Below are 12784 nucleotides of genomic sequence, written 5' to 3'. Positions count from 1 at the left end.
TCAAAGAAACAAAGAGGTCGCCTAATGCATATATAAAGGTTTAGTCCTTGGAGCTGGGTGAGAGACATCTGTGACTAAGAGACTGCCGTGAGGCCACACCTGTGCAGGTGAAACGGCAGGTGAGACCTGCTCTCCAGCCCACTGCAGTCATGCAAAATGCGGGCCTGCTGTTGCCAGAACTCTCCATTATTCAAAAGAATCCAGAAATCTGGTTTTTGAGAAAAAGCTCCCTACTTGTAATTGTTAGCAACTAACTCAAAGTGTTTTGTTTGTTTTTTTTAATTGAGTGGGAAAACAAAAGAAAAACGCCAACATGGTAGGTTGAATTCAGCCAAGGACACTAGATTGCGCCCTCTTTATGAGCTTTTTTTTTTTTTTATGTGCTTCTTGAGGGGGAAGGGAGGAGCAGCAGGATTCCGCTGTGAAGGCAGCCCCGGCTCAAGGATGCTCAAGGATGCTCGGGGGCTGGAGAAGCAGTGGCCGGAGGGCAGGCCTGGAAGGGGTGGGGCGGTGCATGTGCAGAGGGGAAGCAGGTCACGGGAGAGGATATTTCTGGTTACAAGAAGGACATATGCAAACGGAACGTGGGTCACCTGCCCCTGCAAACCAGGAGGAACAGAACAGACCCACTGGCCCCTCAAAGTTCACACCCAGGTGCACCAGACAGAAACCATCTCAAGTTTGAGGATTACATGGGCGGAGAGAAAGGGGTGGCCACAGTATAGGAGAAGGACTTTACACCCAAGGAGATACTAGGAATGCCTTGCAGGCCACCTGTCTGGGGGAACAGGGAGGAGGTGCCCACAGTCAGACTCTGCCTGCACCCTGGTAGCGCGCACAGGGGAGGGCCCCAAGGTGGACCAACCTGGAGCAGGACCACAAGCATCTTCTGGAAGTGGCCAGACGTGTCGCCAATGATGTCAGCCTCTAGGTCTCGTTCGTAGGCTGCAGGGAAGGAACACGAGCTCTAGTCCCCTCCACAGGAGACCTCGGCGATCCAGGGTAACAGTCCCTGATGCCCCCAAAATGATCGGATGCTGGTTACAAATCCCCGAACCCGGTCTCCGTGACGGCCGCGGCAAGATCCAGGGTGTATTTTCAGTCCTTCGTACTGACCCATGACACGATGTAATGGGATCCAGCTACTCCTCTCTACCCCCATCTGCGCCACTGTCATCGCTCACCTGGACAGTGGCCACAGCCCTCTGACCATTCCTTCTGCTTCTGCTCTCACTCCCTCTCCAATCCACAGCAACGAGGGTGACCAGCCTAAAGCCCACATCTGATCACGGGCTCCGCTGCTTCCCATGGGACTTAGAACAAAACATCATCTCTCTCTGCGGGCCTGTCTGGTCCTGCCCTGCCCTCCACCACTCCTGCCTCACACTGACTACCAGGCCTATGTCTGCTCCAGGGCCTTTGGACTTGTCCTCTGCCTGCAAGGATCTTCTCCCCCCCCTTTCTACAAATGGCTCCTTCTCATTTCCTTCCAAGATAGGCTTTCCCTGACCACCTGTCTGAAGCAGGTCCTCACCAGTTAAAGTCTGATTCTTGTTATCTCATTTGTTTCTTTCACAACACAACCACGTGTCATTATTATGTCTACTTGTTCATTGTATCCTTCATTACCTCTTTAGTCTATAAGCTCATAGGTCTTATTCACCTGTGCAGGAACCCAGCACACTGCCTGGCACAGAGCAGGTGCTTATTGGATGGAGAGACAGATGGACAGATCAGAGGGAAGGAGGAAAGGAGGTGGCTGAATAGGATCTTAGGGTCTCAGCCCTTGCAATCACCCTCATTTTACATCTGAAACTCCTGAACAGCCCCTCCTGCCCATCTCACCATCTTTGTACGCTGCCACCAGCTGGTGGATCTGCTCATTGGTCCGGGAAGCCAAGATTTCAATGAGGCACTTCTCGTCAGTGCCAATTCCCTGGGAGGAGAAGGGACACATGAGTCAAGGGCTGGGAAGGGAGGCCACCAGCCACGGGTTAGGATCCTGGAGTGGGCGAGCTATGAAACCCCCAGCATTCAGGATGCTCCTATCACAGCTTGTAGGCGCTGACTGGAGCTGCTGCCCTGAGAACCAATAGATATGGGTTCTAGTCCTACCTCTGCCTGCAGCTTTGTGACCCCTCATCGAGAAACTTTATCAGTCTATGGCCATGCCACCCTGAATGTGCCCAATCTTGTCTGAGCTTGGAAGTTAAGGAGGGTCAGACCTGGTTAGTACTAGGATGGGAGACCACCTAGGAAGACCAGGTGCTATAGGTGTTAAAAAAAAAAAAAAGAAAAGAAAAAAGAAACTTTATCTTTCTGGGCCTCAGTTTTCCCATCTGTAAAATGGAGATGCTACTACTTGCTCTGCCAAATCCATAGGGAGATTGAAAAGATGATAATCTCTCATGTTGCTAAGTTTACCAGTTTATAAAATAGATTCACGCTTAATAGCTCATCTGAAGCAAAGATCATAGTGCATTATAAACTGTAAAGTGCTAGGTACACGTGAGGGTTTTTGTTCTCTCCCTGTTTCCTAGGGAGTGACCCTCTACCTCAACCAGACTGAGCTGCTCCTCATATCCCCGATATCCTCACATCATGACCTCTCCTGCCATTTTTTTCTCCATCCTGGAATGATGTTCTCACTCTGATCAGCCAAATTCTTCCCAGGCTTTTGGGCCCTACTTGATCCAGTCATTTTCTATGATGCCCTCTCAAGCCACTCTGAACCAAGGGCCTGCCCTGCTCACCTCCTCCATTACACCCTTAGCCTTTGGGTGTTGGGCACGATTTGTCTCCACGTCCCTGTATTCTGCTTCCTCTGGACTGTAAGCTGCTGGTGTGGGGGTCTGGGCCCAGGTCCCTCTCAAAGGGTCTGCCTCATACTCATGTCTCTCCTATACCTGTCCTCCCAGAGGAGACTGTGGCACACCTCTGGGAAAGGCTTTGGGCAAGCTGCCCCTTGAAAACAGGGTACATCGCTGGGTGGATGTGGGGCTCACTGAACACTCGCCGTATAGGCCACATTCCTCCCCTTAATCATACACACAGAGACCCACGCTTCTTACCGAGATGGCATCTTTAATTTCTTTGGCATCACAATAGGCAAGTGGCCTCATCAGACCCACAATCAGCCGTTCGAACTTCCCCGTCAGCTCATACTTCAAGTCCGCAATGAGGTCCTGGGGGGTGGGGGCGGGGGTGGGAGAGGAGAGGAAGAGCAGTTATAATGACAAGAATTACGTCTAATGAGCACTTAAATCTGTACAGGCACCGGGCTAAGTAATCGCATTCAGTCATCACTCTTGGAGATAGATGCGCATGGGAACGTGCCATCATCGACTCTAAGAAGCAGGCTTAGAGACGTTGGGTAACTTGCCCAGTCACAAAGCTAGCAAATGGCGGTACAGGGTTCAAGTCCACAGTGCCCTGCCTCTTCCCCACCATTGTTTACTTGTTTGTGTGTCCCCCCACTATCTGTGAGTCCACAGGGTTGACCCCCTTATAGGTCTTATTCACCTGTGCAGCCCTAACACCCAGCACAGTGCCCAGCATGCAGCAGGTGCTGTAGGTGATTTGTGGCTGAATGGTCCCCTGACTGAAGGGAAGAGGGCAGAAATGTCAGCACAGAGGCTGACCTGGAATAAGACACTCAGGAAAGACCCTAAATGAACACACAGGTGAATAAACCATCCCCTGACCCACCCATCCCTGCCTTCTGGTTGCCGTGGTTACCTTGCCATAGAGGGACTTATAGCTCTGGCAGACCTCCTGCCTCTGCCTGTTGCTCCGGGAAGTGATCAGCTCCAGTATGGCCTCCTTGTCGCTGCCTGGAAGAAGGGAGAGCACCCATTGCCCTATGCCAACCTGCCTCCAGGAAGCCCACCAGGGCTGCTCCTTGCAGTCACTGGCATCAGCCTTCTGCTCATGAGGTGGTGGTGGCATGGGGGGAGGATCTGTGGGGATCTGCCAAGCCCCCACTGAGAGGGATCATAGCACTCGCGGCATCTGAGCACAGAGGGCCTGTGATTCGGTTCCCCGTCGTACAAATAAGGAAACTGAGGCCCCGAGGCAAGGACTCACCCAAGGTCTCATAAGGAGCCTGGCTTAGAAAAACCCAGGTGTCCTAACACCCAGGACTGGTTCTTTCAACAAGGAAAAGCAAAGAGAATAACAGGCACCCAATTCAGGGTAGCGGTTACGCCCACGAGGAAAGGCAGGAGAGGCGTTACAGGAGGGTCCGACTATGTGAGAAAGCGAGTGTTATTTCCCAAGTTGGGTGGTAGGTTGGTGGGTGAAACCTCTGTTATTCTTTAGACCTCTTTTGTGGGTCTGGAATATTTCATTATTAAACTGTGAAAAACAATAGAAAGAGGACGCGAAACAGAGTGAGTGAGTGCACCTCATCTTCTCACCCCCGCCCCAGCCCCCGCGTGGGGACACCCCCCAGCCCCAGTGAATCCTCCTGCTTTTCTTGCGCCCCCACTCCCAGTGGCCCGGCACCCACCGAAGCCCTTCATAGCGGTGTACAGAGCCTCGGCATCCTGGCTGGGATCGAAGTCCGGAAAGTCGCGAATGGAACCGCGGTACTTGGCACCCTGTGGAGAGAGAAGCGGAGGGTGAGCTGCCGATCCTGGGCCTGCACTGGGCTCCCCGCCTCACCCCCCCAGGCCACGCTCCCAACCCTAGCCACAGGCGGAGTCCAGGCTGTGCCTCCTTCCCCTAAAACAGGGCGCTGAGCCCAGAAAGCCTTGGCGAGGGCGGGGATGACTCTCCTGGTACCTTCTACCGCAACCGGCCCCAAGGATGGGGCCACTTTCCCAGGGGAGGGTGGCTCGGACAAGCCCACGGCCCTGCATCACTTTTAAAAGCCCGGCTGAGGGCAGGGGATGGGACTGATCCCAGCAAGAGTGACAAGAGCCCCTCATTTTTATGGCAGTTTCTGGTTTACGAAGCCCTTTTGTCTCCATTGTGATTATTTTCACAACCTGGAGAAGCACTTAAGATGATCTCTATCACAGAAACAACTGGAACCCAGATCTTTGGCCTGTTTCCCTCTACTCTCCAGCTTCAGAAACCCTGTTGCTGCTAGCGTCTGAGGGGGGTGTCCTGGCCCAGGGAGCCCAGGGTCACCCTCGGAATTAGTGCCAAGACAAGGTGCTGCTCCTCTGGACCCAGTAAACTGAGCTATGAAGTGGCATCTGAGGATAAGCCGGCTGCGTCCTTGGGGCGGAGGGGAGGAGAGGCAGAGCCAGAGGATCCTAGACATTGAGCCTGAATGCATAATGGGTTGGTTCACAGAAAAGTCAGATGTGGGTCAGCGACATGGTCTGAGAAGCCTGGGGTCCAGGACACAACTCCGGGAAGGGCACTGAGCCTGTAGTAGACCCCTGTGCTTCGCGCTGAAGATTCAGGGAGAAAGAAGGCCTGACTCTGTCTTTCATGAGCTTCCCATCCAGTAGAGGAGACAAGCACAGATATTAGCATAAAGCTGGTAGTAAATACCCTAAGACAGAGGCAAAATAATGTGGGGACAGGGTGGAGGCTGAGTCTAGCCAGAGGAGGGAACCCGGAAAGGCACTTGGATGCTCTTTGGTTTATGTCTGCAGTTGCTGACTCCTCTGAGGTATGCATGCGTGGGCACGGAGTTGCTATTTAAAGTTCTGACAGGGCAGGGGACCAGAAAGGGAAATGGTCCTTTTCCCGCTACCAGTGAATGCCCTGCAACCTGATCACAGGCCTGGGCAGAGAAGGAAAGAGTAGCACATGCCAAATTCCCAAACCAGAGAAGAGATACTCCTTTTAGAAAGCTTTCTGAGTATCTGTCCTGCTCACCGGCGTATTTGTAGCACCTAGCACAGGGCTTGGCACAACTAGGCACTCACTAAATATTTACTTCCTAGATGAATGGGTAGGTGAATGGATGGTGACTGAATATATTCTGAGCAGATCAAAGAAGAAGAACTTCCCCCTAAAGGATGAGTAACAGCTGGCCCCAAAGAGGGGTTCGGGGGAGGGAAAGGGCTTCATACAGAGCAAGGAGCATGGCCAAGGACTGGAGGCAAGAGCAAGCAAGCCACGTTCAGGGAAGCAAAGCCAGATGCTTCGGCGCTCAGTGCAGACACCCAAAGCTGCCAAAATCGTGGGATTGTAAATTGCCAGGAGGGAATGGGGAAAGAGGAGATGGAAGCAGGTCCCGAGGAGGAAGGGCAGAGGTCTCCGCAGCAGCAGCGAGCTGACGGGCCCCTCCTGCTGCTGCTCCCCCCACCCCCATCCCCATTTCTCCCTCCTCACGCAATGCTGCGATGGTCGATGGTCGATGGTCAAGGCAGGGTCTGCGGAAGGGGCTACAGCTGAAAGGTGAGGCAATGCCATCCCGGGGGAAGGGAGTCTAACGACAGACACAAGGCTTCATCGGCGTTCCCTTAGACAGACTTAGTGAGCAGCAGGCCAGTCACCCCCCGTGGGTCTTTCCACAAGGATAATAAAATCTTCTAGGGAGCCGCCTGCCAGATTAGTCACCCCAGCACGTGGCAGGACCACAGCCACCAGAAGCAGCAGACACGGGCGCATTCCCACTGGTCACAATTAGAGACACAGAGACGGTCCTTCAGATCGCCTAGGCCCAGGTGTCCCACCATTGGTAGTTCTCACACCAACTTGGTGAATTCTACGTCTCCGAGTCCCACCTGTGCAGCTGTCCCCACTTCTCTGGCAGACAGTTCTGGGCCTCGGGTAACCGTGATCGAGGGGAGAGCAGAGGTGAAGAGACTTTCCACCCTGAAATATTCAACAGGTCCCAATGCCAGCTGGTGAGCAGCCTGGACCCTGGGGCTCCGTGGTCTTGGGCCCCATCCAGGCTGTTGCTGGAGTAGGAGTCCCGAGGCCTTTCGGGAGAAAAGTGATATCGTCACCCAGAGAGAAGGCTGCTGACCGGGACTCCGCCTGAGAGCTGCCTTGCTCACACCTGACCCAGGCCTCGTCTCTGCAGCTCCTGGAGTTCCGGGCACCAGCACCTCCCCCTCTTGCCCTGTCCTCAGAGTGTCCTCATCCCCAAAATCATGTTCAAACCCAGATACCCCCGTGACACTGAGGCCATGGAGACATGCCTCCAGGACCTTCCTATCACACCACACTATTTCTTCACATCTTTGAGTCTCAAGTTCCCTTTTTCTGAAAGGAAGGAAAGGGAGAACAGCACAATTATCATGGTAGAAGTAACTGGGGGCGATCTGGACCAGAGACAAGAGTGAGTGGCTCGTTACGTGTGTGCGCACGTGTTTGTGTGGTATGTTTTGGGGAGGGGGCACACTACAAGCAGAACTAGGGTGCCAATAATTGGGAGCCGTAGACACAAACTTGAGCTCAATGGAAGAAAGACCCTTCTCACAGCTCTAGTACTGTCTTCTGCAACCCCCGCCCCTCCCTGAGGCCCTGCACGCCAAGCATGCCGCGTTACCTTCCTGCTCTGCCCGGAACACACACCGATCTGCCCGCCCCCGCCCGCTCTGGCCTTCTGTTCCAGCCTCCCCTCCACCCAGACCATCTCAGCCCCTTGCCCTTCTTGAGTAGCTGCCCTGGGCAGCTTTCCTGTTCCCTCCACCTGCCAGAGCTCCTTTACTGCCCTCACCAGAGCCTCAGTGCCATGCATGGCGGATCCCAACTCAGTCCAAGGCTCAAGGACCACCAAGGCTCTGCCACCCTGGGACTCCCGCTTGCAGGATGTCTACTGGCCCTTGGCCCATGGAACAAGAAACGACAGGTCAGCCAGGCAGACAGCATGGTCTGGGAGCCCTGGACACCAAGAGTCCAAACAAAGATCTGCGCCCTAGGTCCTGGGCCCTGTGACCTCTCAGGGCTCGATCTGTCCACTTCGGTCACTTAGAACCCTGCATTTCAAATGCCTCTCAGGAAGTAGCTCGGGGATGACTAGATATGGGAAAAGGGGAAAGCAAATGTCTGTCTTGGATCTTTGCCCATAACCACTAACACTCTCTCCTCTTGGTCAGAGGCCACGTGTGCAAAGTACGCTCAGGGGCTGAAAGGGAGGCCATAGCTAGGACTCTTTTGAGTATACTAATCCTATATCACACAACACACCGTGCTCTTCAAAAACTGTAAATTGATATCCTTAAGACCCTTGTTCATTGAATGGCAAGTTATGAAGACAGGGACAAAGTTTAGTTTTCAATGAGCTCAATCAGGGAGGGTAAAGGACTCACCGATGATCACACACCTCCTATACCATGTCCGTGGCCAGTTCTGTGATTGAAGTGAGGAGCCAAGTCAGGCATCCCCTGGCAGTTTTATTCTCCCTTTCGATCACGTCATCGCGGTGACCTCATCTTTTTGTCTAAGGCCAACCAACAGGGATGTCTCTCAGGCAAACCCTGGCACAGAATGATACCTAGCTCTGACCAAGGACAGAACCTAGTCCTGGCCATACACAGGAGTAAGAGCTCTGATACACCTCAAATTCTATTGCCCAGCAAAGTGGTCACACAGCATGAAAGACTGAGGTATCCCAAGACAGGGGAACTTAATCCCAAATGCATGTGACAGGGAATACTTCTACCTCCAGAGCAGAGAAGACCCCCTAATGCTTTGGCCTGTCCTGTAGCCACCTCCATTCCTACAGGAACCACTCTTGGGTGATACAGTTTGGGTGGGACTGACTCCATCACCTGGATCCAAGCTATCCAGGACCAGCCAATGAGAACCAAACCTTGGACTTTCCCTGGAATCACAGGGAATAAATTCTGTTATTTACTCTAGGCTGCCCAGGAAGCAGAATGAAAGCCTAGATCTGCTGGTGGCCAGCATGGCAAATCAGGGAAGAACCTGCCCAAGAATGAAGCCATCCAGAGGAAGTCCAGTACAGAGGAAGAACCCCGGCACTAGCATTTGGGCACCTGGATCCAGCCAGACCTGAAGCCCAGGATGTCTCAGTCCTGTGTGCCAATACACATCCTTTCTGCTTAGGATGTTGCGTGAGGCCATGGGTCACTTGCATCTGAAAGTGCCAGGAGTTCGCACAGCTGAAGGTGCCAGGGATCCGTGCGGCAGGCCTGGTGACTCTCGGAGGATCCCAGGCCCCGAGAAGGCGGAGCACAGCCTCCAGGAGGGGAGAGGCTCCTTACCTGTGCTGGTTTGGCCATGGTCTCAGGTTCTGCAGCAGAAAACACTGTGGAGAAGAAAGAGACCCCATGAGACTCCCCTGCACTCTGCTCCCCTCCATTCTTTCCCTCCAATTCCCTCACTCTTCCTTCCTCCCAAGGGAGGGGATGACCCCCCTGGTCTTTTCCAGCTGCCTCCGGCCCTTTAGGTTAAATGACACCTAAAGATCAGATGTATTTTTCAGGGAACAACGGACAGACACTCAGGCCAAGATGGGAAAGGAGCTTGGAACTCAGAAGGAGAGAGGTCACGGCCATGGACCACACGAGTCCTCCAGGCCGCGCAGGACGCCTTCTCAGATACGGTCTCACTAATCCTCACAGCCACCCTTCCTGGCATCAGATCTCCCCCCTCTTTTTTTTTTTTTTTTCCTAACAGAGGAGAAAAGTGAGGAGAAATGGGGATTGGGGGGGGCGGGGCAAGAGAGGTTAAGGAATTTGCCCAAGGTCGCACGACTTTAAATGACTTCAACAAAGTCCAGACTGCAGAGCCCGTGCTATTTGCACCACGTGTGCTCTCTTTCCAAGCTACCGAAATCTGTTCCAGGACCCAGGGCTTAGTGGCCTGCTGATGACAAGATTCAAGGGACCCCTGGCCACCTGCTGCAAATGTCTGAAGGGCTGCAGGGCCTGTATAGGTCAGTAACCACTTCTTAAGCCTCTGCTCTGGTTAGGCACTGCTCTAGGTACTGAGGATACAGGAGTGAATAAAAGAGTAAATCGACACCTGCTTTTCTGGCATGTACTTGGGGAAGAATAACAAAGGCATATGATAAAAACAAAGGAGAAAAGATGAAGGAGAGAGTGACAAGGGCGCAGTCCCAGGTGGAGTGGTCCGAGGGTCTCATGGACCACCTGGATACCTGGGGCAGCGTGGCCGAGGAGCTCAGTGTGGCTGTTAAGGCAGCAGGGATGGAGCCAGGACTGGGAGGATATGGATCAGGGACCAGTGCCTGAGGCTGCTATAAAGACGGAATTTTCTCTTACTGGGCAGAAGGTCATGGGGGCAGGGGCAGGCGACTGAACAAAGAGGCATGATCTCACTTAAGGGGATGTCGGCAGACAGGGTCTACAGTGAAGGAATAAACCCAAATATGTGACGTAAGAATAAATGAAAACACTGGTTTGGGAAGGCGGAGAGATAAGGGAGGGGGCTGGGCTAACGAGCATCGCAGCGGGAAGGCAAGGATGGGAGTGAAGCGATCTCAGGGTGAGAGGGAGAAAAAGGGGTACCAGTACTTCTCGTTTTATAGAAATTTGATGTTTTTTAACCCTGTCCATGTATTACTTTTTAAAAGTAAAAAAAACAGGATTCAGTAAGACCTAGGAGGACCTAGGGTAGACACCAAGGAGGCATTTCAGCTCAGTGCTTTTCAGCTCTTCACACCAACCCTTCCCCGACCCCCATCCTCCTCCCCCCAAAACCCCAACGACAACAACAACCTTTAGGGGAAAGCAGTTCCTGACCTCAGGCCATAACCCTGCTCTCACTGCGGAGCCACTGGAGACAGCGACGGAGTGGGGGACACGGGCTTTGGAGTCAGACGGACCTGGAGTCGTGTCCATTTTGCTGCTCATTAGCTCTGTGACCTCGGGCCTATTGCACATCTCTGAGTTCAAGGTCATCTCGGGTACAAAACTGGCGCTTTCCCTTTTCCGCCTTGTAGGGTTGTTGGAGGATGAGACGTAGCTTTTGTCAAGCCAGCGCACGTGAGGCCAGGCAGATATCTGTTCTTGGTAAATGGTGGCGTTCACTGTACTGGGCTAAGTTCTCAGGACAGGCTTTGCAGTGTTTGTCCATGGGTCCCCACTCACTGCCTGATTACAAGTCCCCCAAACTACAGTCAACAGACAGATATGAGATGGGGCTGGGAGTAAAGGGCAGAGGACAAACACATCTGCCCACATAGCAACCGCTCTGCTAGTTCCCTGACAACCAGGGGCCCCTTGGTATAAACGTGCAGCTCTCACCAGGAAATGGCACCCTCTCACGCAGAGGGGGGCCCATATCTACTCCAGGGCATGGCTGGGAGCCAGCTCTGGGTTTCCCTGGGGCCTGGGGTCAGAGAAGAAAGAGGATGAGGAAGCCTCAAGGCCAGCAACGAAAGGAACTAAAGAAACCCGGGAAGTCAGCTGAGACAGGGAGGGAGGGCCGAGGCCTGTCACCTGCACCTCCGGCCTCTCCTTTGGCCTCGTTGATGGAAACTTCGGCTGCTGGCTGCAGCCGGGCCCATCTGGACCAGAGCCGCTTTCCAAAGAGAGCCAGCTCAGAGGCAGGGCCTCGACGTCTTTGGGAAAATACTCTTGGCTCCGAGAGCCATTTATGTGTGTCTCATGTGAGTATGTATGTCTTGTATGTAAGTTTCTTCCAGAACTAGATGTTCAGATAGCAGTTCGGGGAGCCAGTCTCCAACAGCCCTTTCTCTGAGGACTCAGGGACGCTCTGGAGTATCCACAGAGAGACCATCTACCCTGGTGCACCCCGGCTCTACAAGGGGCTGATTCTTCCCAGAACAACCTGGACCATACTTCCCAAATTCTCTGAAGTGACGTTTTAAATCTACTATTTTAGAATCTAAGGGGGGCCTTTAGGAGCCACTACTCCAGGCCTCTCATTTTCTAGATGGGTGAATGCATCTCAGGGAGGATAAATGACTTGCCAAGACCCAGACCACAGCCAACGGCTCTGCCTCCCACCCCCAGGTCACAGCAAGCCCCAAGGCCGTGGGCCCTGGCTGCAGCGGGATGTCAGGAAGAGCCACAGGCATGTCTCAGATTCCAGTTCCCAATCTGTCTGTAACCTCAGACAAGCTGGGCTCTCTCTCTGGACCTGTTTCTTCATCTGTAAAATGGGGGTATGATCACTCTCCCTTTGGGAAAACCAGAGTGTGTGTGAGAGGCTTTCATAGATTTCAACCAGGGATTTTCACAGCAAAATCTCAGAATATCAGTCCTAGAAGGGTTCTCACGCCACAGGGTTCCTCTCTAGCGCCTGTCTCCCAAGTATGCAAGTCTCATCATCTTGGTTGAAACGGCTTCTCAGACTGGTAGGTATGGCCGCTCTAGACCTGAGCCTCTCTTCCCAGGCACCCAGAATCTCTTCTGGCCTGGCTATCCACGAGGGCTCACCGTGGCCAATCATTCCAGAAATCCATTCAAGGGTAGAGCGTCGCCTGGTGGCTTGGAGCTGCTGTGGTCACCCCCATGGCGCAGTCCTTTAGCCTACAAGCAATTATGTTTCCTTCCTTCCCTTGGGAGCTCAGGACTGGAACTAGGAGGAATGTTCTGGGATAGGGAAGACACCAGAGCTGGCAGGACCTGTGGCGGCTGCTGCCCAAATAGAGTTGGGGGAACTGAGAGCTGGAGAGGGGACAGTCTTGTCCAAGTCATGCAAAAGGCATGGGCTTTGAGGTCAGACCTGGCTGTGAGTCACAGCTCTGTCACCCACCAATGCGATTTACGTTACCGAAACTGATTTCCAATGTCTGCATCTGTAATATGCATATAAATATACCTCCACAAGCTGAGAGATAAATGAAATAAGGGATGAAGAGCCCTGAGCACAGTGCCTGGCACATAACAAACGGCAGCGTTTACTGGGATAA

At 53.2% G+C, this 12784-nt stretch overlaps 1 protein-coding gene and 1 pseudogene across 2 annotated transcripts in view; one reads left to right on the top strand and one right to left on the bottom strand.

The window, feature by feature from the left end:
* Window positions 1-12784, bottom strand: part of ANXA6 (annexin A6) — a 45849-nt gene that overhangs the window by 27032 nt on the left and 6033 nt on the right. For both annotated transcript variants that reach the window (XM_016118718.2, XM_016118719.2), the window contains exons 2-7: window positions 9144-9187; window positions 4511-4601; window positions 3739-3833; window positions 3072-3185; window positions 1846-1936; window positions 866-945 (exon numbers count right to left, since the gene is read on the bottom strand). In XM_016118718.2, coding sequence (XP_015974204.1) covers window positions 866-945; window positions 1846-1936; window positions 3072-3185; window positions 3739-3833; window positions 4511-4601; window positions 9144-9161 — 489 coding nt within the window. In that variant the 5' untranslated portion in view covers window positions 9162-9187. The remainder of the gene's footprint in view (window positions 1-865; window positions 946-1845; window positions 1937-3071; window positions 3186-3738; window positions 3834-4510; window positions 4602-9143; window positions 9188-12784) is intronic.
* Window positions 2159-2277, top strand: LOC118606024 (annotated as a pseudogene).

This window comes from Rousettus aegyptiacus, unplaced genomic scaffold (genome assembly GCF_014176215.1).
Source record: "Rousettus aegyptiacus isolate mRouAeg1 unplaced genomic scaffold, mRouAeg1.p scaffold_m13_p_7, whole genome shotgun sequence".
NCBI lineage: Eukaryota > Metazoa > Chordata > Mammalia > Chiroptera > Pteropodidae > Rousettus > Rousettus aegyptiacus.
This window is presented reverse-complemented; position numbering and strand designations above follow the sequence as displayed.